Source organism: Lissotriton vulgaris, unplaced genomic scaffold (assembly GCF_964263255.1).
Source record: "Lissotriton vulgaris unplaced genomic scaffold, aLisVul1.2 SCAFFOLD_1937, whole genome shotgun sequence".
NCBI classification, from domain to species: domain Eukaryota; kingdom Metazoa; phylum Chordata; class Amphibia; order Caudata; family Salamandridae; genus Lissotriton; species Lissotriton vulgaris.
The window spans coordinates 325,117-353,089 of record NW_028246219.1 but is presented as its reverse complement, the minus strand read 5'-3'; the positions used below and the strand labels follow the sequence as shown (position 1 = coordinate 353,089).

The 27,973-nt window shown below is 51.2% G+C and overlaps 1 protein-coding gene across 5 annotated transcripts in view; it reads right to left on the bottom strand.

The window, feature by feature from the left end:
- Window positions 1-27,973, bottom strand: part of LOC147666042 (CTD small phosphatase-like protein 3) — a 199,159-nt gene that overhangs the window by 30,612 nt on the left and 140,574 nt on the right. For all 5 annotated transcript variants that reach the window (XM_086949300.1, XM_086949301.1, XM_086949304.1 and 2 more), the window contains exon 8: window positions 425-487. In XM_086949300.1, coding sequence (XP_086805426.1) covers window positions 425-487 — 63 coding nt within the window. The remainder of the gene's footprint in view (window positions 1-424; window positions 488-27,973) is intronic.

The window sequence follows — 27,973 nt, the reverse complement described above, 5'->3', positions numbered from 1 at the left end:
CACTGAATGTTTGTCTAGTTGCCCATGCCAAACCTGACCCAGGCCACTGAATGTTTGTCTAGTTGCCCACGCCAAACCTGACCCAGGCCACTGAATGTTTGTCTAGTTGCCCATGCCAAACCTGACCCAGGCCACTGAATGTTTGTCTAGTTGCCCACGCCAAACCTGACCCAGGCCACTGAATGTTTGTCTAGTTGCCCACGCCAAACCTGACCCAGGCCACTGAATGTTTGTCTAGTTGCCCAGGCCAAACCTGACCCAGGCCACTGAATGTTTGTCTAGTTGCCCATGCCAAACCTGACCCAGGCCACTGAATGTTTGTCTAGTTGCCCATGCCATACCGCACCTTCGATTGTATGTCTAAAGCTTCTCAAACCTGTAAGGAATGATAGAGCTTCTCTTCCATACTTGCCCACACACTTACCTCATAGATCTTGGAAAGTGTTTCCAGGAATTCTCTGACATGAGGCCTCAACTTCATGTAAACCTTCAGAAAGGAATGCAGGGGAAGCATTAGGGAAAAGGATGAAATAGAGCTGCGAAAGAAACATGACTTCAGCAGACTTGGAGGCATCATAGACAAGATTCACTTTTAACAAATAATGTGGTTTGTCAAGTCTTTATAAATTAGATCAACGTTTGGAAAAATAAACCCACTGCAAATGATGTAAAGATGGAACTACTACTACCGTGCAATAAGCCCGACCTGCTTCTGCTATGACAGACAGCCCACGCAGCATGCGCCTGTGGGTCGGAAGCATCAGGGTCCGCTTCAGTGAGCGTTGTCGGACTCAGACAGAATGAGTTTAGGGGGAAAATCTAGAAAGAATATATTGGATCTTTCAGGGCTCAAATCAGTGACCCAAATTACGTTATACGTCGACATTTGGTCATTTAGACCGTTGCCAGCTGAAAGGTTCGAGTGTCACTGGGCAAGAAAGAATGAAGGGGACTGGATGGAGCCACGTGCTCGGCAGCCCCGGATGTGGAGAAGGTGAAGGAGCAGCACATGGACCACACTGGGCAGAGGGACCCTCCGCCTGGACATACAGGAATGTTTCTCATGGTTCAGATCTTTCCATCTGTGGCCAAGCATTGCTCTGCTTTTTCATATTAAGGCCACTTACCTGACTTTTCATTGTGGTTCTGAGCCTGGCGGATTAAGCCCAAGTCCCCAGCCTTACAGTGAGCGTTCAGTTGAGAGAGCTGGGTGAAGGTGGGTAAGGAACTGGTGGAGGAAGAGCGGATCACAGACTGTGGCCAAATGTGTACTCTGCCTTGGTGAATGCATTCGAAAGGGGGACTTCCTAAGGTCTTTTTCTGTGGCCGTCGATCATTTTGATTTGTGCATTTATTTTGTCTTTACCTTCCGGAGAACTCCTTTAAAAGGTGCTGTTCGTCTCCGTTTTTGCATTGCTTGGATTCAGTTTCCCAAAGAAGGTTTGAACTCGGAGTCATTCTGGGTAGAGGACGTGTCCCCTGAGAAGTGATCGAATAGTGTGGTGGTCTTCAGGCTGTGTTAGTCTCAATATTGTCTCAAGAAGGAACTTTCTGCTTTTAGAATACCATTCACATTTGAGGGCGCGCGAGGTCACATTCGAGGAGGACGAGCGCGTGCACATTCGAGGAGGACGAGCGCGTGCACATTCGAGGAGGACGAGCGCGTGCACATTCGAGTAAGACGAGCGCGTGCACATTCAAGGAGGACGAGCGCGTGCACATTCAGGGAGGACGAGCGCGTGCACATTCGAGGAGGACAAGTGCGTGCACATTTAAGGAGGACGAGCACGTGCACATTCGAGGAGGACCAGTGCGTGCACATTCGAGGAGGACCCTCGAGCGCGTGCACATTCAAGGAGGACGAGCGCGTGCACATTCGAGGAGGACGAGCGTGTGCACATTCAAGGAGGACGACCGCGTGCACATTCAAGGAGGACGAGCGCGTGCACATTCGAGGAGGACAAGCGCGTGCACATTCAAGGAGGACAACCGCGTGCACATTCAAGGAGGACGAGCGCATGCACATTCGAGGAGGACGATCGCCCTCGAGCACGTGCACATTCAAGGAGGACGAGCGCGTGCACATTCGAGGAGGACGAGCGCGTGCACATTCGAGGAGGACGAGCGTGTGCACATTCGAGGAGGACGAGCGCGTGCATATTCGAGGAGGACGAGCGCGTGCACATTCAGGGAGCACGTGTGAGATGCTTTCAATTGATTTTCCATTGGAAAGGCATTCTGGCTGGGAGGTCTTGTCCGGTCCCTGGCTTCCATGATTCGACTCCAACAAGTCGAATCTTGCCACATTGAAGTTTCTGCGATCATTTTGATCTCCTCCTCGGCCTTTATTTTGGGAATGTACAAGCGTCAGTAATCGTACCAGTGTTCCTTTTGCTCAAAGGTTTAGACACAGGTTTGTTTTGAAGACAAACAAACAACAAGATAACTGTGGGTCAACAAAGTAGTGTCTAGCATAGAGTGTGTCTGAGTGGCTGCGTGAGTGTTAAGCAAGTTGTTAAAGCAGCACGCAACAGAGTATCGCACTGGATGGGAAGATATCCATCAGTTGATCATACTATTCCACCCTGTCATCATTTGAAACCTTTCCCATAGCAAGGAGGCTGAGTTGTTGAGAAAGAGGTGCTCTGCGGTTATTTGATCAACACAGCTCAGGAAGATAGTGCACCGCTCTGCCCGTCGGTACACTCCCCGAGCCCGTCGGTACACTCCCCGAGCAGCACAGACGGCTGCCGAGTGTACCGACGGGCAGAGCGGTGCACTATCTTCCTGAGCTGTGGCCAGGTGAGGAGAGGCACGCTCCTCTTACCCTATAGGAGGATCACCAGGTTTGAGCAGGTGACAACTGTATCACATACCTTTTTATCGCACACTGAGCAGTAGCAAACACCATAGGTCCTGATGAAGCGGATGATACTTTGTTGATCAAATAACCGCAGAAACATGTCGACCACCACAGACCAGTGACTATTAGGGTTACTCACTGGTTGTTTTGCACTAATCTACTACTATTTTTTAACCTTGGACGTAAACAGCACCAGAATAAAGCTCTTTAGCGTTTACTATCCAATTTTAATATAGAGCACCTCTTTCTCTTTTTTTCACTCACTCTTTCTTGCACTGCTCCTCAGTTATCAAAAAATCCACTTCACCACGCATCTCCCTTTCCATGTTGAAGTGGCAACAACTCAGCCTCCCTGCTATGGGAAAGGTTTCAAATGATGACAAGGTGGAATAGTATGATCAACTGATGGATATCTTCCCATCCAATGCGATACTCTGTTGCGTGCTGCTTTAACAACTTGCTTAACACTCACGCAGCCACTCAGACACACTCTATGCTAGACACTACTTTGTTGACCCACAGTTATCTTGTTGTGTGTTTGTACTTGTGTTAAGGGGACTATGACTGTGTGGTCTTTAAATATTCACTGGGACCCTCTACTCACTAGTTTGTTGTTTTTGTTTTGAAGACATCCTTAAAATACTGAACCCATGAGGCTTATGAGATTTTGAACTCAATACTAGTGGATCTTTTCTGAGGACCCCCAAGCCACTTTCTTCCAGAAGCTTTTTGCATTCAGCATCACCTCCTTGAGTTTCTTCCATTTCTTTTTGAAGAATTCCATTTTCTTTTTTTCGGTTACAACATTCTTACCTCAGGTATTATTTTTATGTTCATCATTTAGAGTGTATTTTGTCCTATCAGCTGCTGCCACAGCTCCTTTTTTCTTCAGAGCACACTCTTCGCCAAGCCAAGTACTTAACAGCTAGACTGAGTTCAAAGTGTCTCTCTGAGGAGGTTCCTCCTTGGTGCTTTTCATGTACATTGCAAAACCAAAGGGGATGATGGACGGAGTGTTGAACAATACAAGCACTCACCCCCAGTCAACTGATCTGGGTTTAATCCATCACTGTTCTTTAGCTCACTCCGCCACCCCAGTACAGACCTACCCCCGACATTGCACCCTGCTACCAAACTCTACTCTACACCCCACAACCTACCCTACACCTTGTCCCCTACGCTGCTCCCTGGACCCTTCTCTTGCAACTCCTGCAAGTTCGACGGCACCAAGAACAACTCCTCATCCACTAACACCAATCAGATATCTGACACCAACCACCTTAAATGCATCCTGCTCAACACCCGCTCGGTCCACAGACACGCCATCGACCTCTGGAATCTACTAGACACCATTTCACCGGACGTCGCCTTCCTAACAGAAACATGGATGAATGCTTCTTCAGCCCCAGACATCACCATTGCCATTCCGGAAGGATACAAGATCATCCGAAAGGACCGCATCAAGCATACAGGAGGAGGCATCGCTATCGTCCATAAGAACTCCACCCGCATCTCAACCAGCTCAGACGTCAACCTCGCTAGCGCCGAACACCTTCACTTCCAGATCCACACCGACCCCAAGACGACACTCAGAGGCACCCTCCTCTACCGGCCTCCAGGACCCCGTGCACAATTCAGTGACGACATCACTGACTTTATCACCCCACACGCCCTCCCCTCCGAGGACTACATTCTATTGGGAGACCTCGATTTTCACCTGGAAAAGAGCAACGACAGCAGCACCACCACCCTTCTGGAAAATCTCGCCAACCTGGGACTCAAACAACTTGTCTCTACGCCCACCCACATCGCAGGTCACACGCTCAACCCTATCTTCACCTCCAGCAAACATATCTCATTCAGTCACACCACAACTCTTCACTGGACGGACCACAGCTGCGTTCACTTTACCTACAATAAGACCACAATCCACAACCATCCTCAACCCACCCTGCGAAGAAACTGGAACAAAATCACCAGCGACCAGATCTCCTCATCGCTTCTACTAAACCCCCCCGCCCACTCCTCAAACCCCGACCAAGCAGCCATCAACCTCACCCAATGGCTATCCAACAGTGCCGACATCCTAGCACCGTTGAAAAAACGCCAAATCAAGCTAGGCAGCAAAAACGCATCCTGGTTCAACGATGATCTTAAGAAATCGAAGAAACTCTGTCGCTCCCTCGAAAAGACCTGGAAAAAAGATCCTAACACCAGCACCAGGGACGCCTTCAAAAACGCTACCTGCATACACCACCAACTAATCCGGTCTGCCAAGAAAGCCGCATTCAAAGACCGTCTAGATAACAACGCCCACAACAGCAAGAAATTATTCAACATCGTCAAAGAATTCACCAACCCCATTGCCAACTCCAACGACATCACCCCCTCCCAAGCCCTCTGCGACTCCCTAGCTTCCTTCTTCCAAAACAAAATCGCAGACATCCACAACAGCTTCGACAACCGACCCGAAGACCAACCCACCCAATCTTCTGCAGGACCTTCACCCCCCTTGAACATCCTTAACGACTGGAACCCAATCTCCACTGAGGACACCATCCGCCTGATGAACTCCATCCACTCAGGATCCCCAACTGACCCATGCCCTCACCACATCTTCAACAAAGCAGACTCCATCATAGCACCACACCTCCGAGATGTCATCAACTGCTCCCTCAACTCCGCCACCTTCCCGGAAAGCTGGAAACACGCAGAACTCAGCGCCCTCCTGAAAAAACCCACAGCTGACCCCACCGAACTCAAAAACTACCGCCCCATCTCGCTCCTTCCATTCACGGCCAAAGTCATTGAGAAAGCTGTCAACAACCAGCTCGCCGCCTTCCTCGAAACCAACAAATCCCTCGACTCCTCACAGTCCGGCTTCCCAGCCAAACACAGCACTGAAACCGCCCTCATCGCAGCAACAGACGACATTCGAACTCTACTGGACAATGGAGACACAGTCGCCCTCATCCTCCTCGACCTCTCCGCTGCCTTCGACACAGTCTGTCACAGCACCCTTCTACAGCGCCTCAGAGACGCAGGAATCCAAGGAAAAGCACTGGAATGGATTACCTCGTTCCTCACCGGAAGAACACAGAGAGTCCGCCTCCCACCGTTCAAGTCAAAGGCCTCTGAAGTCATCTGCGGCGTGCCACAAGGATCGTTACTCAGCCCCACCCTCTTCAACGTATACATGAGCCCCCTTGCGGCCATCGCTCGCCAACACAATCTCAACATCATCTCTTACGCGGATGACACTCAACTGATCCTATCACTCACCAAAGACCCTAACACCGCCAAAACCAACTTACACGAAGGAATGAAAGAAGTAGCCGAGTGGATGAAGCACAGCCGCCTGAAACTGAACTCAGACAAAACAGAAGTCCTCATCTTAGGCACCTCCCCCTCCACCTGGGATGACTCTTGGTGGCCTGAAGCCCTTGGAAAAGCCCCCATCCAGACGGACCATGCACGGAACCTGGGCGTCATCCTGGACTCCTCACTCTCGATGACCAGACAAGTCAACGCCGTTTCATCATCTTGCTTCAACATTCTTCGCATGCTCAAAAAAACATTTCGCTTGATCCCCACCGAAACTAGAAAAACGGTCACCCACGCACTGGTCACGAGCCGCCTGGACTACGGAAATACACTATACGCCGGGACCACCGCAAAACTCCAGAAAAAACTCCAACGCATCCAGAACGCTTCAGCCAGGCTCATACTAGACATCCCGCGTAAAGAACACATCTCTGGTCACCTGAAAAACCTCCACTGGCTCCCCGTAAATAAGAGGATTACTTTCCGCCTCCTAACCCACGCACACAAAGCACTTTACGAACTTGGGCCCGAATGCCTCAACACACGATTATCCTTCTACACCCCCTCCCGCCAGCTGCGATCCTCCAACCAAGCCCTTGCCACTGTACCTCGCATCAACAAAACCACCATGGGAGGTAGATCCTTCTCCTACCTGGCAGCTAAAACCTGGAACTCACTTCCCACTCAACTTCGCCTTACTCAGAACCACCTAGCATTCAGAAAGCAACTTAAAACTTGGATATTCGACAAGTAATTCCCCACCCTCCCTCCAGCGCCTTGAGACCCTATGGGTATGTAGCGCGCTATATAAATCTCTTGACTTGACTTGACTTGACACCGGGACTACTGCTCTGCACCCCATGTTCATATAGACTAAGGAGAAAGAAAGCAATGTCATCCTAACGATAGAGACCGGCATCAGTCTGACAACTGCCATTCTTAGAATGTGCGGTACAAAAGGGGGTGGTGATGGACGGAGCATCTGAATCAATCAAACACTCACACCCAGTCAAACGATTTGGGTTTAATCCATCACCGTTCTTTAGCCCACTCTGCCACCCCAGTTCAGACATGGACATATGCAAATCAGTCTGACCCTGTGCCTCATGGGAACAGTCCAGCCCGAACTGCCAAGCCATGTCTTCCCTGGACCGGAAACAAGCTTCCAAAGACCGGTTTCTGGCATTCCAGCCGTCTTCAGCCCTGCTTGCTTGAATCCAGTGGCAAAGTGAGCAAGGGACTCACGTCTGAGCATACCCTCCCACACTTATGGCGGCCAAAAGCGGTACAAAAGGAGATGGTGATGGACGGAGCATCTGAACCAATCAAAGACTCACACCCAGTCAACAGAACTGGGTTTAATGCATCACCGTTCTATAGCCCACTCTGCCACCCCAGTTCAGACTTGGCCATATGCAAATCAGTCTTGACCTTGTGCATCATGGGAACAGTCCAGCCCCAACTACCATGCCATGTCTCCCCTGGACCGGAAACAAGCATCCTGGGACCAGTTTCTGGCATTTCAGCCGTCTTCAGCAAGGCTTGCTTGAATCCAGTGGCAAAGTGAGCAAGGGACTCGTGTCTGGGCATACCTGCCAACTTTGGGTCATTGCATCACGGCAGACAGATGGAAGTGGTCCTGCAGCAGTAATCTTACAGAAGGAATCTTTTTCCTACCGATGCAGAGTTATTTGCCAGGGAGCACCCGCAATCGTTAAAAGAAAGATGACAAGAGCTGATTTTACAACCAACCCACGAAGCACAGACAAGAGCCATCGAGCTAATTTACAATTGGATCGCTAGGTTCACGCCCTCACTGGGGAACCTGGCTGGGTTTCTGTTCTGACCGACTTTGTGGGCCCTTTCATGAGGGAAGGTGATTGGAGGTGACTTTAGTCTACTATCATTCTAATGAAGGATTAGAACCGTAAATAGAGCCTATTCACAGGGCGTGTTGATACAATCCCGTACCCTTTTCCATAGATCAGGGCTTATAAACCTATGTTAAGGGATAGATTCATGAGTATTAGTGCTAATCCGTCCTTTTGTAAGAGTGTTAGTATACTTTTCTTGGAGTTATGCTGATCTCGGGCCTTGTAGGCCTCAAACGGGAGAGACTCCATCTTTCTTTCTGCCCCGGCAGCTTGAGATGCTTCTAGGTCAAATGTAATGTTTTAGTTACGAGGTGTTGTTCGCTTGGAGAGAACCGGCTCAGGCTGGCCCTTATCGGAAGACTGTATTTTTCTCCATGCAGAAGACATAACATCAGGCCGGCCGGCTGAGAACGTGTCCTTGGTACGGGGAGGTACAAGAATTTGATGGGCGGCAGGTTACTGGCCGTAACTTTCCATGAAGGGACAAGCTTCCATATTAGCGAAGGCATGAGGCAGTGAGTCAGTCAGTCTGTAGGTGGCAGCTAGCCGTTAGCATCAATGCCATTAATTATTTCCAGGCAGACAGTCGCCATTTTGAAGTCCGAGAAAGACCGAGAAGCTGATACTCTCTTAGAAAGATTGAAGTTATTTTAGTTGGAGCAGCTGGCGAGCTCTGACATTAAGATCAGAGCATTCCGAATGAAGCAGTTAGTCAGGAGAACGAAGACCCGAGTGGTAAGAAACTGAGTTATAAGATCGAAGCCGAGAAGTGAAGATGGTCCGTGATTGAGAGGAGAGAGGAGTAGTGCAGAACAGCCAGAGAGAAAGCAGCTGATGAGGGGAAGGTTCCAGTGACTTGGAGGGAAGCGGAGGAGACAGAGCATAGCGGTGCAGACGTGTATCCGTGACTGCAGAAGTGTGGCCCTAAGATGAGCCAAGGCACAGACGAGGAGGGAACCCAGATGACTGCTGAGTCCAGACTTCATATCAATAAGGTGACGTCGACCCTTTCATATTAGCGTGCACATTCTAACCTTTCATTTTCCTTTTCAGGCTATATGTTATAGTATAGTGTTATATTGTTATTGTTATTTTAATAATAAAGACACCCCAGTTCTTAGTGAACCAGTGTGTATATCCTTTATTCTTATACAGTAAAGTTAACCTTTCTTCTAGTCAGGTGCTATTGTATGAACGGATGCTACTCCCGATCAGGTAAATGGTAACTGAATAATGAGGGAGAGAGGAGCCCTTGAAATAGAGAATAAGTTGCACACCGTGTAATTCGGCAATTCTTGTGTGATCCATAATATTGTAGTATTGTACCTCTAGTGAATAGTGAGAGATTCCCCAACATGAAGAGCTAATGGTATTCATCGGAAAGTGATCGTCGTTGTAAGGCGGCGTTAATGAAAGCACCAGGGGGGACACTGGTGTATATACCCACAGGATTGTGGCTTGTAGGAAGGAGAGAGCACCAGGGGGGACACTGGTGTATATACCCACAGGACTGTGGCTTGGGCGAGCACTGGTTGCAGTCAGTGTGTAATGGTAAGTAATCAGAACTGCCCCAGGGTAGATTAGTCTGGGCCCATGTGGTCGCGAGACTATGAGGTATGAGTGTGGTGTTGTAGAAGATCTAAGCATGTATATTGCTAATTCCCCATTCTTGGGTAGGAAACATAGATACCTGTTGTAAATAGGTCCTGAGGAGGGAGGTGGTTGCGTTTCGGCTGGGTTAGTGGTGCTCTGGTGAGCTGATTCTATCTGGTCCGAAAATCCGGTCGTTTCAGTTTCCTAGTGAGTACTTTCTCCTTCCCTACTACACGGGCCGCACACACCCCACTAATAACCTTGCAAGTCTATGTTCAGATGTCCGTAATACTATAGCTCCTGGCAAGACCCTACACCCAAAACAGGGTTGAAACAATGTCGACAGTAAAGAAGAAAGCGAACCACTGAAAACTGCACTCTATGAATGTATAGGGGCTATATATCTGTGAAAATAACTGAAAATTGGTCCCCTTCTAAAAACAAATGTCTTAGAAACCTTGTGAATATAACTTCACAATGTCACACATTTTTAGGTTCATATTTCCCTTGGGGCACTTTACACAACTGTGAAAATGTCGTTTTCTCCTATGTATATATTTGAGCAATTGTCTACTTAATAAAACTACTGAACTAAATAATCAGTGTTTGTGGCTCCATCTTTCTGACACCACCGCTAATCCCTGGTTATTGCAATTTCGCAATTTCCCCTTTTTTTAAATCAATATGAAGTATAAATTCCCACTGGAACTGTTGTTTTGCTTAAAATACTTAATTACCCTAGTTCCGTAGTGAGTAGGGTTCCCTTGTCCTCCCTCTTGGCCTGTTCCCATGAGGCACAGGGGCAGACTGATTTGCATATGGCCATGTCTGAACTGGGGTTGTGGAGTGAGTTATCACCTCTATGCCGATGACACACAACTTCACTACAAGATCAAATCCCACAACGACATCTTACATCTTAACGATGCACTGACCAACATTCAATTGTGGTTCCATCAAATCCACCTCAAATTAAATCCCCAAAAAATGAAAATCATCCTATTCTCTTCCAAGATCAGCTCGCTCCCTATTCAACACTGGATCATTAAAGCTCTCAACTGCTCAACTGCTCTCTCGCCATCTCCTCCTCGGTCAAATCCCTCGGCATTAGCGTTGATCAGAACCTCAATCCTACTCCCCATATAAAAAACTCGGCAAAAGGTGCTCTCTTCCCACTACATCACCTCAAAAAAAATCAAACCCTTCATTCCAGCAGATGACTTTAAATCAGTCGTACAATCACTGGCCCAGTGTAGAATGGATTATGGCAACGCCACTCTTGCTGGTACCCCTAAAGTCCATCTAGCCCCTATCAAATCCGTTCTTAACCTCGCCGCCAGGCTTATCTCAGACTGTGAGCGAGACAATCACATCTCCCCTCATCTCAAAAACCTCAAATGTCTTTCGATCAACCTACAAGATTGCCTGCATCACACACAAACCCCTTCACCAAAATACCCCCTCTTACCTCTCGGACAAACTCCAAAAAGCCGGGGGCACCAGAACAATGAGGAGCACCAACGCTCTGGTCTTAGTCCCTCCTCTGCTAAAAAAGAAATCAACTCCGTGTCGCTCGTTCTCTGGCAACGCCCCTTCGATCTGGGATACTCTCCCCAAAGATCTACGTTGTACCCCATCTAACCCCCGCTTCAAAACAAAACCTCCAGTTGCTCCTTCTCAACAAATATTGGGGTTCTTAATTATACTTCCTGTCACTGGCCTTGAATTCCCACGCGTTTCATTACGTGCCCCCTCTACCTATAATTCGCCTCCCCACTTCCTTCCACTAATGTTTCTAAACCTCTCGCCTTCTCCATCTGTACCCCATCATTCCTCTCAGTCTTCCTGACCGGCTGTCTTCAATTTGCTACATGATTTTGAACTTCTGAACTTAAATCATTCTTAAAATTCAACTGCCTTACCTTATTAAATCAACTGTGCTTCGTTTGGCCTGTCTCTATGTTTAATCAAATCCTGTAAAGCGCTCCGATACTCTTGGGTCCAGCTAGCGCTATATAAACCCTTTAAAATAAATGCATGTTCAACACTCCACCCATCTTCCCCTTGGGTTTGCGTCGATGTACATTGGGCAAACAGGTCTGTTCTCCCCTCGCAGAATACACGGTTCTCACCGGTGGTCGCTCCCGGTGGGAGGGAGGGTTCTTGTCGACAGGGCTTAAGATCTTTCCGCAGTGCGGGTCTGGAAGGTTTATCCCCTCTGAGCACAGGCCACAGAGAGAAGACGGCAGCCGCTGAGCGGCATGTGTGTAGCCTGTTGGCTCTTGCAGATACTGGGGTTCACGCGCAGCTGTTTCTGATAGTTACAGGGATCCCACAGAAGGAAAAACCCAGAAATGTAGTGGGTGGAATGCTCCATTTAATATCCCCCTCAAGGGTTACTCAAGGGTGCATTTCCGTCCATCATCGCTTCCGCGGACTGGTCCATGTCGGATGAGGGTAAGCGATGTGGAGGTCAGCCCGGGTCCGGCTGCAGTAGGTACAGTCCGGCCTGTAACGCCAGGCCTAGACCCCTCCAAACAGAAGGACACGCACCCAGGCATGCCTCAGGCAGTGACTCAGGCTCCCTCTGCGTCCTCACCGAGGCACAGCTGGAGTCCCATGGGTCAGCAAAGATGACAAACGGCTCGTGGCCCAGAGTGATGACCGGTGGCGGAGATGAATTAACATGCCACCCATGACGTCATCCCACAGGCTGGCCAGGTGGCAGCCACAGGGCGAGGGTGCAGGAGAAGCAAGCGTTGCGTCATCGCCGAGTCTGTGGATATCTGGCAAGAGGAACAGAGGACATGAAGTGCATGTGAAGACACATGTATGACGCAGAGCCACCCTCCACTCTGATGCATGCAGGTCTGTGTGCGCGGAGGTCACAGCACAGGTACTCCAAAGTGAGAAGCAGGGCCCTGGAGCACTACACCGGAGTTGTGCCAGGGGTAGCTGCTTGCTAAGCTTCAGTAACAAAAAATTCAACTAGACCCAACGTGTTAAAGACTCCCAGAGGTATGCAGCCTCAGTCAGTGTTACAGACTCCCAGAGGTATGCACCCTCAGTCAGTGTTACAGACACCCAGAGGTATGCACCCTCAGTCAGTGTTACAGACACCCAGAGGTATGCACCCTCAGTCAGTGTTACAGACTCCCAGAGGTATGCACCCTCAGTCAGTGTTACAGACTCCCAGAGGTATGCACCCTCAGTCAGTGTTACAGACACCCAGAGGTATGCACCCTCAGTCAGTGTTACAGACTCCCAGAGGTATGCACCCTCAGTCAGTGTTACAGACACCCAGAGGTATGCACCCTCAGTCAGTGTTACAGACTCCCAGAGGTATGCACCCTCAGTCAGTGTTACAGACTCCCAGAGGTATGCACCCTCAGTCAGTGTTACAGACTCCCAGAGGTATGCACCCTCAGTCAGTGTTACAGACTCCCAGAGGTATGCACCCTCAGTCAGTGTTACAGACACCCAGAGGTATGCACCCTCAGTCAGTGTTACAGACTCCCAGAGGTATGCACCCTCAGTCAGTGTTACAGACACCCAGAGGTATGCACCCTCAGTCAGTGTTACAGACTCCCAGAGGTATGCACCCTCAGTCAGTGTTACAGACTCCCAGAGGTATGCACCCTCAGTCAGTGTTACAGACTCCAAGAGGTATGCAGCCTCTGTGTTACAGACACCCAGAGGTATGCACCCTCAGTAAGTGTTACAGACTCCCAGAGGTATGCACCCTCAGTCAGTGTTACAGACTCCCAGAGGTATGCAGCCTCAGTCAGTGTTACAGACACCCAGAGGTATGCACCCTCAGTCAGTGTTACAGACTCCCAGAGGTATGCACCCTCAGTCAGTGTTACAGACTCCCAGAGGTATGCAGCCTCTGTGTTACAGACACCCAGAGGTATGCAGCCTCAGTCAGTGTTACAGACTCCCAGAGGTATGCACCCTCAGTCAGTGTTACAGACTCCCAGAGGTATGCAGCCTCAGTCAGTGTTACAGACACCCAGAGGTATGCACCCTCAGTCAGTGTTACAGACTCCCAGAGGTATGCACCCTCAGTCAGTGTTACAGACTCCCAGAGGTATGCAGCCTCTGTGTTACAGACACCCAGAGGTATGCACCCTCAGTCAGTGTTACAGACTCCCAGAGGTATGCACCCTCAGTCAGTGTTACAGACTCCCAGAGGTATGCAGCCTCTGTGTTACAGACACCCAGAGGTATGCAGCCTCAGTCAGTGTTACAGACTCCCAGAGGTATGCACCCTCAGTCAGTGTTACAGACTCCCAGAGGTATGCACCCTCAGTCAGTGTTACAGACTCCCAGAGGTATGCACCCTCAGTCAGTGTTACAGACTCCCAGAGGTATGCAGCCTCTGTGTTACAGACACCCAGAGGTATGCAGCCTCAGTCAGTGTTACAGACTCCCAGAGGTATGCACCCTCAGTCAGTGTTACAGACTCCCAGAGGTATGCACCCTCAGTCAGTGTTACAGACTCCCAGAGGTATGCACCCTCAGTCAGTGTTACAGACTCCCAGAGGTATGCACCCTCAGTCAGTGTTACAGACTCCCAGAGGTATGCAGCCTCAGTCAGTGTTACAGACACCCAGAGGTATGCACCCTCAGTCAGTGTTACAGACTCCCAGAGGTATGCAGCCTCAGTCAGTGTTACAGACTCCCAGAGGTATGCAGCCTCTGTGTTACAGACACCCAGAGGTATGCAGCCTCAGTCAGTGTTACAGACACCCAGAGGTATGCACCCTCAGTCAGTGTTACAGACACCCAGAGGTATGCACCCTCAGTCAGTGTTACAGACTCCCAGAGGTATGCACCCTCAGTCAGTGTTACAGACTCCCAGAGGTATGCACCCTCAGTCAGTGTTACAGACACCCAGAGGTATGCAGCCTCTGTGTTACAGACACCCAGAGGTATGCACCCTCAGTCAGTGTTACAGACACCCAGAGGTATGCAGCCTCTGTGTTACAGACACCCAGAGGTATGCAGCCTCAGTCAGTGTTACAGACTCCCAGAGGTATGCACCCTCAGTCAGTGTTACAGACTCCCAGAGGTATGCACCCTCAGTCTGTGTTACAGACACCCAGAGGTATGCAGCCTCTGTGTTACAGACACCCAGAGGTATGCAGCCTCAGTCAGTGTTACAGACTCCCAGAGGTATGCAGCCTCTGTGTTACAGACACCCAGAGGTATGCAGCCTCAGTCAGTGTTACAGACACCCAGAGGTATGCACCCTCAGTCAGTGTTACAGACACCCAGAGGTATGCACCCTCAGTCAGTGTTACAGACTCCCAGAGGTATGCACCCTCAGTCAGTGTTACAGACTCCCAGAGGTATGCACCCTCAGTCAGTGTTACAGACACCCAGAGGTATGCAGCCTCTGTGTTACAGACACCCAGAGGTATGCACCCTCAGTCAGTGTTACAGACACCCAGAGGTATGCAGCCTCTGTGTTACAGACACCCAGAGGTATGCACCCTCAGTCAGTGTTACAGACACCCGGGGTTATGCACCCTCAGTCAGTGCTACGGACACCCAGAGGTATGCACCCTCAGTCAGTGTTACAGACTCCCAGAGGTATGCACCCTCAGTCAGTGTTACAGACGCCCAGAGGTATGCAGCCTCTGTGTTACAGACACCCAGAGGTATGCACCCTCAGTCAGCGTTACAGACACCCAGAGGTATGCAGCCTCTGTGTTACAGACACCCAGAGGTATGCACCCTCAGTCAGTGTTACAGACACCCAGAGGTATGCAGCCTCAGTCAGTGTTACAGACTCCCAGAGGTATGCAGCCTCTGTGTTACAGACACCCAGAGGTATGCACCCTCAGTCAGTGTTACAGACACCCAGAGGTATGCAGCCTCAGTCAGTGTTACAGACACCCAGAGGTATGCACTCTCAGTCAGTGTTGCAGACACCCAGAGGTATGCAGCCTCTGTGTTACAGACACCCAGAGGTATGCAGCCTCAGTCAGTGTTACAGACTCCCAGAGGTATGCAGCCTCTGTGTTACAGACACCCAGAGGTATGCAGCCTCAGTCAGTGTTACAGACACCCAGAGGTATGCACCCTCAGTCAGTGTTACAGACACCCAGAGGTATGCACCCTCAGTCAGTGTTACAGACTCCCAGAGGTATGCACCCTCAGTCAGTGTTACAGACTCCCAGAGGTATGCACCCTCAGTCAGTGTTACAGACTCCCAGAGGTATGCACCCTCAGTCAGTGTTACAGACACCCAGAGGTATGCAGCCTCTGTGTTACAGACACCCAGAGGTATGCACCCTCAGTCAGTGTTACAGACACCCAGAGGTATGCAGCCTCTGTGTTACAGACACCCAGAGGTATGCACCCTCAGTCAGTGTTACAGACACCCAGAGGTATGCACCCTCAGTCAGTGTTACAGACTCCCAGAGGTATGCACCCTCAGTCAGTGTTACAGACTCCCAGAGGTATGCACCCTCAGTCAGTGTTACAGACACCCAGAGGTATGCAGCCTCAGTCAGTGTTACAGACACCCAGAGGTATGCACCCTCAGTCAGTGTTACAGACACCCAGAGGTATGCACCCTCAGTCAGTGTTACAGACACCCAGAGGTATGCACCCTCAGTCAGTGTTACAGACACCCAGAGGTATGCACCCTCAGTCAGTGTTACAGACACCCAGAGGTATGCACCCTCAGTCAGTGTTGCAGACACCCAGAGGTATGCAGCCTCAGTCAGTGTTACAGGCACCCAGAGGTATGCACCCTCAGTCAGTGTTACAGACTCCCAGAGGTATGCACCCTCAGTCAGTGTTGCAGACACCCAGAGGTATGCACCCTCAGTCAGTGTTACAGACTCCCAGAGGTATGCACCCTCAGTCAGTGTTACAGACACCCAGAGGTATGCACCCTCAGTCTGTGTTACAGACACCCAGAGGTATGCACCCTCAGTCAGTGTAACAGACTCCCAGAGGTATGCAGCCTCAGTCAGTGTTACAGACTCCCAGAGGTATGCAGCCTCAGTCTGTGTTACAGACTCCCAGAGGTATGCACCCTCAGTCAGTGTTACAGACTCCCAGAGGTAGGCACCCTCAGTCAGTGTTACAGACACCCAGAGGTATGCACCCTCAGTCTGTGTTACAGACACCCAGAGGTATGCAGCCTCAGTCAGTGTTACAGACACCCAGAGGTATGCAGCCATCAGACAGTGTTACAGACACCCAGAGGTATGCACCCTCAGTCAGTGTTACAGATTCCCAGAGGTATGCACCCTCAGTCAGTGTTACAGACTCCCAGAGGTATGCACCCTCAGTCAGTGTTACAGACTCCCAGAGGTATGCACCCTCAGTCAGTGTTACAGACTCCCAGAGGTATGCACCCTCAGTCAGTGTTACAGACTCCCAGAGGTATGCACCCTCAGTCAGTGTTACAGACTCCCAGAGGTATGCACCCTCAGTCAGTGTTACAGACACCCAGAGGTATGCAGCCTCTGTGTTACAGACACCCAGAGGTATGCACCCTCAGTCAGTGTTACAGACACCCAGAGGTATGCAGCCTCTGTGTTACAGACACCCAGAGGTATGCACCCTCAGTCAGTGTTACAGACACCCAGAGGTATGCAGCCTCAGTCAGTGTTACAGACTCCCAGAGGTATGCAGCCTCTGTGTTACAGGCACCCAGAGGTATGCACCCTCAGTCAGTGTTACAGACACCCAGAGGTATGCAGCCTCAGTCAGTGTTACAGACTCCCAGAGGTATGCAGCCTCTGTGTTACAGACACCCAGAGGTATGCAGCCTCAGTCAGTGTTACAGACACCCAGAGGTATGCACCCTCAGTCAGTGTTACAGACACCCAGAGGTATGCACCCTCAGTCAGTGTTACAGACTCCCAGAGGTATGCACCCTCAGTCAGTGTTACAGACTCCCAGAGGTATGCACCCTCAGTCAGTGTTACAGACACCCAGAGGTATGCAGCCTCAGTCAGTGTTACAGACACCCAGAGGTATGCACCCTCAGTCAGTGTTACAGACACCCAGAGGTATGCACCCTCAGTCAGTGTTACAGACACCCAGAGGTATGCACCCTCAGTCAGTGTTACAGACACCCAGAGGTATGCACCCTCAGTCAGTGTTACAGACACCCAGAGGTATGCACCCTCAGTCAGTGTTGCAGACACCCAGAGGTATGCAGCCTCAGTCAGTGTTACAGGCACCCAGAGGTATGCACCCTCAGTCAGTGTTACAGACTCCCAGAGGTATGCACCCTCAGTCAGTGTTGCAGACACCCAGAGGTATGCACCCTCAGTCAGTGTTACAGACTCCCAGAGGTATGCACCCTCAGTCAGTGTTACAGACACCCAGAGGTATGCACCCTCAGTCTGTGTTACAGACACCCAGAGGTATGCACCCTCAGTCAGTGTAACAGACTCCCAGAGGTATGCAGCCTCAGTCAGTGTTACAGACTCCCAGAGGTATGCAGCCTCAGTCTGTGTTACAGACTCCCAGAGGTATGCACCCTCAGTCAGTGTTACAGACTCCCAGAGGTAGGCACCCTCAGTCAGTGTTACAGACACCCAGAGGTATGCACCCTCAGTCTGTGTTACAGACACCCAGAGGTATGCAGCCTCAGTCAGTGTTACAGACACCCAGAGGTATGCAGCCATCAGACAGTGTTACAGACACCCAGAGGTATGCACCCTCAGTCAGTGTTACAGACTCCCAGAGGTATGCACCCTCAGTCAGCGTTACAGACACCCAGAGGTATGCAGCCTCTGTGTTACAGACACCCAGAGGTATGCACCCTCAGTCAGTGTTACAGACACCCAGAGGTATGCAGCCTCAGTCAGTGTTACAGACTCCCAGAGGTATGCAGCCTCTGTGTTACAGACACCCAGAGGTATGCACCCTCAGTCAGTGTTACAGACACCCAGAGGTATGCAGCCTCGGTCAGTGTTACAGACACCCAGAGGTATGCACTCTCAGTCAGTGTTGCAGACACCCAGAGGTATGCAGCCTCTGTGTTACAGACACCCAGAGGTATGCAGCCTCAGTCAGTGTTACAGACTCCCAGAGGTATGCAGCCTCTGTGTTACAGACACCCAGAGGTATGCAGCCTCAGTCAGTGTTACAGACACCCAGAGGTATGCACCCTCAGTCAGTGTTACAGACACCCAGAGGTATGCACCCTCAGTCAGTGTTACAGACTCCCAGAGGTATGCACCCTCAGTCAGTGTTACAGACTCCCAGAGGTATGCACCCTCAGTCAGTGTTACAGACACCCAGAGGTATGCAGCCTCTGTGTTACAGACACCCAGAGGTATGCACCCTCAGTCAGTGTTACAGACACCCAGAGGTATGCAGCCTCTGTGTTACAGACACCCAGAGGTATGCAGCCTCAGTCAGTGTTACAGACACCCAGAGGTATGCACCCTCAGTCAGTGTTACAGACACCCAGAGGTATGCACCCTCAGTCAGTGTTACAGACTCCCAGAGGTATGCACCCTCAGTCAGTGTTACAGACTCCCAGAGGTATGCACCCTCAGTCAGTGTTACAGACACCCAGAGGTATGCAGCCTCAGTCAGTGTTACAGACACCCAGAGGTATGCACCCTCAGTCAGTGTTACAGACACCCAGAGGTATGCACCCTCAGTCAGTGTTACAGACACCCAGAGGTATGCACCCTCAGTCAGTGTTACAGACACCCAGAGGTATGCACCCTCAGTCAGTGTTACAGACACCCAGAGGTATGCACCCTCAGTCAGTGTTGCAGACACCCAGAGGTATGCAGCCTCAGTCAGTGTTACAGGCACCCAGAGGTATGCACCCTCAGTCAGTGTTACAGACTCCCAGAGGTATGCACCCTCAGTCAGTGTTGCAGACACCCAGAGGTATGCACCCTCAGTCAGTGTTACAGACTCCCAGAGGTATGCACCCTCAGTCAGTGTTACAGACACCCAGAGGTATGCACCCTCAGTCTGTGTTACAGACACCCAGAGGTATGCACCCTCAGTCAGTGTAACAGACTCCCAGAGGTATGCAGCCTTAGTCAGTGTTACAGACTCCCAGAGGTATGCAGCCTCAGTCTGTGTTACAGACTCCCAGAGGTATGCACCCTCAGTCAGTGTTACAGACTCCCAGAGGTAGGCACCCTCAGTCAGTGTTACAGACACCCAGAGGTATGCACCCTCAGTCTGTGTTACAGACACCCAGAGGTATGCAGCCTCAGTCAGTGTTACAGACACCCAGAGGTATGCAGCCATCAGACAGTGTTACAGACACCCAGAGGTATGCACCCTCAGTCAGTGTTACAGACTCCCAGAGGTATGCACCCTCAGTCAGTGTTACAGACTCCCAGAGGTATGCACCCTCAGTCAGTGTTACAGACTCCCAGAGGTATGCACCCTCAGTCAGTGTTACAGACTCCCAGAGGTATGCACCCTCAGTCAGTGTTACAGACTCCCAGAGGTATGCACCCTCAGTCAGTGTTACAGACTCCCAGAGGTATGCACCCTCAGTCAGTGTTACAGACACCCAGAGGTATGCAGCCTCTGTGTTACAGACACCCAGAGGTATGCACCCTCAGTCAGTGTTACAGACACCCAGAGGTATGCAGCCTCTGTGTTACAGACACCCAGAGGTATGCACCCTCAGTCAGTGTTACAGACACCCAGAGGTATGCAGCCTCAGTCAGTGTTACAGACTCCCAGAGGTATGCAGCCTCTGTGTTACAGACACCCAGAGGTATGCACCCTCAGTCAGTGTTACAGACACCCAGAGGTATGCAGCCTCAGTCAGTGTTACAGACTCCCAGAGGTATGCAGCCTCTGTGTTACAGACACCCAGAGGTATGCAGCCTCAGTCAGTGTTACAGACACCCAGAGGTATGCACCCTCAGTCAGTGTTACAGACACCCAGAGGTATGCACCCTCAGTCAGTGTTACAGACTCCCAGAGGTATGCACCCTCAGTCAGTGTTACAGACTCCCAGAGGTATGCACCCTCAGTCAGTGTTACAGACACCCAGAGGTATGCAGCCTCAGTCAGTGTTACAGACACCCAGAGGTATGCACCCTCAGTCAGTGTTACAGACACCCAGAGGTATGCACCCTCAGTCAGTGTTACAGACACCCAGAGGTATGCACCCTCAGTCAGTGTTACAGACACCCAGAGGTATGCACCCTCAGTCAGTGTTACAGACACCCAGAGGTATGCACCCTCAGTCAGTGTTGCAGACACCCAGAGGTATGCAGCCTCAGTCAGTGTTACAGGCACCCAGAGGTATGCACCCTCAGTCAGTGTTACAGACTCCCAGAGGTATGCACCCTCAGTCAGTGTTGCAGACACCCAGAGGTATGCACCCTCAGTCAGTGTTACAGACTCCCAGAGGTATGCACCCTCAGTCAGTGTTACAGACACCCAGAGGTATGCACCCTCAGTCTGTGTTACAGACACCCAGAGGTATGCACCCTCAGTCAGTGTAACAGACTCCCAGAGGTATGCAGCCTCAGTCAGTGTTACAGACTCCCAGAGGTATGCAGCCTCAGTCTGTGTTACAGACTCCCAGAGGTATGCACCCTCAGTCAGTGTTACAGACTCCCAGAGGTAGGCACCCTCAGTCAGTGTTACAGACACCCAGAGGTATGCACCCTCAGTCTGTGTTACAGACACCCAGAGGTATGCAGCCTCAGTCAGTGTTACAGACACCCAGAGGTATGCAGCCATCAGACAGTGTTACAGACACCCAGAGGTATGCACCCTCAGTCAGTGTTACAGACTCCCAGAGGTATGCAGCCTCAGTCAGTGTTACAGACACCCAGAGGTATGCACCCTCAGTCTGTGTTACAGACACCCAGAGGTATGCACCCTCAGTCAGTGTAACAGACTCCCAGAGGTATGCAGCCTCAGTCAGTGTTACAGGCACCCAGAGGTATTCACCCTCAGTCTGTGTTACAGACTCCCAGAGGTATGCAGCCTCAGTCAGTGTTACAGACTCCCAGAGGTATGCACCCTCAGTCAGTGTTACAGTCTCCCAGAGGTATGCACCCTCAGTCAGTGTTACAGACACCCAGAGGTATGCACCCTCAGTCTGTGTTACAGACACCCAGAGGTATGCAGCCTCAGTCAGTGTAACAGACACCCAGAGGTATGCAGCCTCAGTCAGTGTAACAGACTCCCAGAGGTATGCAGCCTCAGTCAGTGTTACAGACTCCCAGAGGTATGCAGCCTCAGTCAGTGTTACAGACTCCCAGAGGTATGCACCCTCAGTCAGTGTTACAGACTCCCAGAGGTAGGCACCCTCAGTCAGTGTTACAGACACCCAGAGGTATGCACCCTCAGTCTGTGTTACAGACACCCAGAGGTATGCAGCCTCAGTCAGTGTAACAGACACCCAGAGGTATGCAGCCTCAGTCAGTGTAACAGACATCCAGAGGTATGCACCCTCAGTCAGTGTTACAGACTCCCAGAGGTATGCACCCTCAGTCAGTGTTACAGACACCCAGAGGTATGCACCCTCAGTCTGTGTTACAGACACCCAGAGTATGCAGCCTCAGTCTGTGTTACAGACACCCAGAGGTATGCAGCCTCAGTCAGTGTAACAGACACCCAGAGGTATGCACCCTCAGTCAGTGTTGCAGACACCCAGAGGTATGCACCCTCAGTCAGTGTTACAGACTCCCAGAGGTATGCAGCCTCAGTCTGTGTTACAGACACCCAGAGGTATGCAGCCTCAGTCAGTGTAACAGACACCCAGAGGTATGCACCCTCAGTCAGTGTTGCAGACACCCAGAGGTATGCAGCCATCAGTCAGTGTTACAGACTCCCAGAGGTATGCAGCCTCTGTGTTACAGACACCCAGAGGTATGCAGCCTCAGTCAGTGTTACAGACACCCAGAGGTATGCACCCTCAGTCAGTGTTACAGACACCCAGAGGTATGCACCCTCAGTCAGTGTTACAGACTCCCAGAGGTATGCACCCTCAGTCAGTGTTACAGACTCCCAGAGGTATGCACCCTAAGTCAGTGTTACAGACACCCAGAGGTATGCACCCTCAGTCAGTGTTACAGACACCCAGAGGTATGCACCCTCAGTCAGTGTTACAGACACCCAGAGGTATGCACCCTCAGTCAGTGTTACAGACACCCAGAGGTATGCACCCTCAGTCAGTGTTGCAGACACCCAGAGGTATGCAGCCTCAGTCAGTGTTACAGGCACCCAGAGGTATGCACCCTCAGTCAGTGTTACAGACTCCCAGAGGTATGCACCCTCAGTCAGTGTTGCAGACACCCAGAGGTATGCACCCTCAGTCAGTGTTACAGACTCCCAGAGGTATGCACCCTCAGTCAGTGTTACAGACACCCAGAGGTATGCACCCTCAGTCTGTGTTACAGACACCCAGAGGTATGCACCCTCAGTCAGTGTAACAGACTCCCAGAGGTATGCAGCCTCAGTCAGTGTTACAGGCACCCAGAGGTATTCACCCTCAGTCTGTGTTACAGACTCCCAGAGGTATGCACCCTCAGTCAGTGTTACAGACTCCCAGAGGTAGGCACCCTCAGTCAGTGTTACAGACACCCAGAGGTATGCACCCTCAGTCTGTGTTACAGACACCCAGAGGTATGCAGCCTCAGTCAGTGTTACAGACACCCAGAGGTATGCAGCCATCAGACAGTGTTACAGACACCCAGAGGTATGCACCCTCAGTCAGTGTTACAGACTCCCAGAGGTATGCACCCTCAGTCAGTGTTACAGACACCCAGAGGTATGCACCCTCAGTCTGTGTTACAGACACCCAGAGGTATGCAGCCTCAGTCAGTGTAACAGACTCCCAGAGGTATGCAGCCTCAGTCAGTGTTACAGACTCCCAGAGGTATGCACCCTCAGTCAGTGTTACAGACTCCCAGAGGTAGGCACCCTCAGTCAGTGTTACAGACACCCAGAGGTATGCACCCTCAGTCTGTGTTACAGACACCCAGAGGTATGCAGCCTAAGTCAGTGTAACAGACACCCAGAGGTATGAAGCCTCAGTCAGTGTAACAGACATCCAGAGGTATGCACCCTCAGTCAGTGTTACAGACTCCCAGAGGTATGCACCCTCAGTCAGTGTTACAGACACCCAGAGGTATGCACCCTCAGTCTGTGTTACAGACACCCAGAGTATGCAGCCTCAGTCTGTGTTACAGACACCCAGAGGTATGCAGCCTCAGTCAGTGTAACAGACACGCAGAGGTATGCACCCTCAGTCAGTGTTGCAGACACCCAGAGGTATGCAGCCATCAGACAGTGTTACAGACACCCAGAGGTATGCACCCTCAGTCAGTGTTACAGACTCCCAGAGGTATGCAGCCTCAGTCTGTGTTACAGACACCCAGAGGTATGCAGCCTCAGTCAGTGTAACAGACACCCAGAGGTATGCACCCTCAGTCAGTGTTGCAGACACCCAGAGGTATGCAGCCATCAGACAGTGTTACAGACACCCAGAGGTATGCACCCTCAGTCAGTGTTACAGACACCCAGAGGTATGCACCCTCAGTCTGTGTTACAGACACCCAGAGGTATGCAGCATCAGTCAGTGTTACAGACTCCCCGAGGTATGCACCCTCAGTCAGTGTTGCAGACACCCAGAGGTATGCAGCCTCAGTCAGTGTTACAGACACCCAGAGGTATGCACCCTCAGTCAGTGTTGCAGACACCCAGAGGTATGCAGCCATCAGACAGTGTTACAGACACCCAGAGGTATGCACCCTCAGTCAGTGTTACAGACTCCCAGAGGTATGCAGCCTCAGTCAGTGTTACAGACTCCCAGAGGTATGCACCCTCAGTCAGTGTTACAGACTCCCAGAGGTATGCACCCTCAGTCAGTGTTACAGACACCCAGAGGTATGCACCCTCAGTCTGTGTTACAGACACCCAGAGGTATGCAGCCTCAGCAAGTGTAACAGACTCCCAGAGGTATGCAGCCTCAGTCAGTGTTACAGACTCCCAGAGGTATGCACCCTCAGTCAGTGTTACAGACTCCCAGAGGTAGGCACCCTCAGTCAGTGTTACAGTCTCCCAGAGGTATGCACCCTCAGTCAGTGTTACAGACACCCAGAGGTATGCACCCTCAGTCTGTGTTACAGACACCCAGAGGTATGCAGCCTCAGTCAGTGTAACAGACACCCAGAGGTATGCACCCTCAGTCAGTGTAACAGACACCCAGAGGTATGCACCCTCAGTCAGTGTAACAGACACCCAGAGGTATGCACCCTCAGTCAGTGTTACAGGCACCCAGAGGTATTCACCCTCAGTCTGTGTTACAGACACCCAGAGGTATGCAGCCTCAGTCAGTGTAACAGACACCCAGAGGTATGCACCCTCAGTCAGTGTTACAGGCACCCAGAGGTATGCAGCCTCAGTCAGTGTAACAGACACCCAGAGGTATGCAGCCTCAGTCAGTGTAACAGACACCCAGAGGTATGCACCCTCAGTCTGTGTTACAGACACCCAGAGGTATGCAGCCTCAGTCAGTGTAACAGACACCCAGAGGTATGCAGCCTCAGTCAGTGTAACAGACACCCAGAGGTATGCAGCCTCAGTCAGTGTTACAGACTCCCAGAGGTATGCAGCCTCAGTCAGTGTTACAGACACCCAGAGGTATGCACCCTCAGTCTGTGTTACAGACACCCAGAGGTATGCAGCCTCAGTCAGTGTAACAGACACCCAGAGGTATGCACCCTCAGTCAGTGTAACAGACACCCAGAGGTATGCACCCTCAGTCTGTGTTACAGACACCCAGAGGTATGCAGCCTCAGTCAGTGTAACAGACACCCAGAGGTATGCACCCTCAGTCAGTGTAACAGACACCCAGAGGTATGCAGCCTCAGTCAGTGTTACAGACACCCAGAGGTATGCACCCTCAGTCTGTGTTACAGACACCCAGAGGTATGCAGCCTCAGTCAGTGTAACAGACACCCAGAGGTATGCACCCTCAGTCAGTGTAACAGACACCCAGAGGTATGCACCCTCAGTCTGTGTTACAGACACCCAGAGGTATGCAGCCTCAGTCAGTGTTACAGACACCCAGAGGTATGCACCCTCAGTCAGTAACAGACACCCAGAGGTATGCAGCCTCAGTCAGTGTTATAGACACCCAGAGGTATGCACCCTCAGTCAGTGTTACAGACTCCCAGAGGTATGCAGCCTCAGTCAGTGTTACAGACTCCCAGAGGTATGCACCCTCAGTCAGTGTTACAGACTCCCAGAGGTATGCAGCCTCAGTGTTACAGACACCCAGAGGTATGCACCCTCAGTCAGTGTTACAGACACCCAGAGGTATGCACCCTCAGTCAGTGTTACAGACACCCAGAGGTATGCACCCTCAGTCAGTGTTACAGACTCCCAGAGGTATGGGCCATCAGACACAGTGTTACAGACACCCAGAGGTATGCACCCTCAGTCAGTGTTACGGACACCCAGAGGTATGCACCATCAGTCAGTGGTACAGACACCCAGAGGTATGCACCCTCAGTCAGTGTTACAGACACCCAGAGGTATGCACCCTCAGTCAGTGTTACAGACACTCAGAGGTATGCACCCTCAGTCAGTGTTACAGACACCCAGAGGTATGCACCCTCAGTCAGTGTTACATACTCCCAGAGGTATGCAGCCTCAGTCAGTGTTACAGACTCCCAGAGGTATGCAGCCTCAGTCAGTGTTACAGACTACCAGAGGTATGCACCCTCAGTCAGTGTTACAGACTCCCAGAGGTATGCACCCTCAGTCAGTGTTACAGACACGCAGATGTATACAGCCTCAGTCAGTGTTACAGACACCCAGAGGTATGGGCCATCAGCCACAGTGTTACAGACACCCAGAGGTATGCAGCCTCAGTCAGTGTTACAGACACCCAGAGGTATGCAGCCTCAGTCAGTATTACAGACTCCCAGAGGTATGCACCTTCAGTCAGTGTTACAGACTCCCCAAGGTATGCACCCTCAGTCAGTGTTACAGACTCCCAGAGGTATGCAGCCTCAGTCAGTGTTACAGTCTCCCAGAGGTATGCACCCTCAGTCAGTGTTACAGACACCCAGAGGTATGCACCCTAAGTCAGTGTTACAGACTCCCAGAGGTATGGGCCATCAGCCACAGTGTTACAAACACCCAGAGGTATGCAGCCTCAGTCAGTGTAACAGACACCCAGAGGTATGCACCCTCAGTCAGTGTTACAGACTCCCAGAGGTATGCAGCCTCAGTCTGTGTTACAGACACCCAGAGGTATGCAGCCTCAGTCAGTGTAACAGACACCCAGAGGTATGCACCCTCAGTCAGTGTTGCAGACACCCAGAGGTATGCAGCCATCAGACAGTGTTACAGACACCCAGAGGTATGCACCCTCAGTCAGTGTTACAGACACCCAGAGGTATGCACCCTCAGTCTGTGTTACAGACACCCAGAGGTATGCAGCATCAGTCAGTGTTACAGACTCCCCGAGGTATGCACCCTCAGTCAGTGTTGCAGACACCCAGAGGTATGCAGCCTCAGTCAGTGTTACAGACACCCAGAGGTATGCACCCTCAGTCAGTGTTGCAGACACCCAGAGGTATGCAGCCATCAGACAGTGTTACAGACACCCAGAGGTATGCACCCTCAGTCAGTGTTACAGACTCCCAGAGGTATGCAGCCTCAGTCAGTGTTACAGACTCCCAGAGGTATGCACCCTCAGTCAGTGTTACAGACTCCCAGAGGTATGCACCCTCAGTCAGTGTTACAGACACCCAGAGGTATGCACCCTCAGTCTGTGTTACAGACACCCAGAGGTATGCAGCCTCAGCAAGTGTAACAGACTCCCAGAGGTATGCAGCCTCAGTCAGTGTTACAGACTCCCAGAGGTATGCACCCTCAGTCAGTGTTACAGACTCCCAGAGGTAGGCACCCTCAGTCAGTGTTACAGTCTCCCAGAGGTATGCACCCTCAGTCAGTGTTACAGACACCCAGAGGTATGCACCCTCAGTCTGTGTTACAGACACCCAGAGGTATGCAGCCTCAGTCAGTGTAACAGACACCCAGAGGTATGCACCCTCAGTCAGTGTAACAGACACCCAGAGGTATGCACCCTCAGTCAGTGTAACAGACACCCAGAGGTATGCACCCTCAGTCAGTGTTACAGGCACCCAGAGGTATTCACCCTCAGTCTGTGTTACAGACACCCAGAGGTATGCAGCCTCAGTCAGTGTAACAGACACCCAGAGGTATGCACCCTCAGTCAGTGTTACAGGCACCCAGAGGTATGCAGCCTCAGTCAGTGTAACAGACACCCAGAGGTATGCAGCCTCAGTCAGTG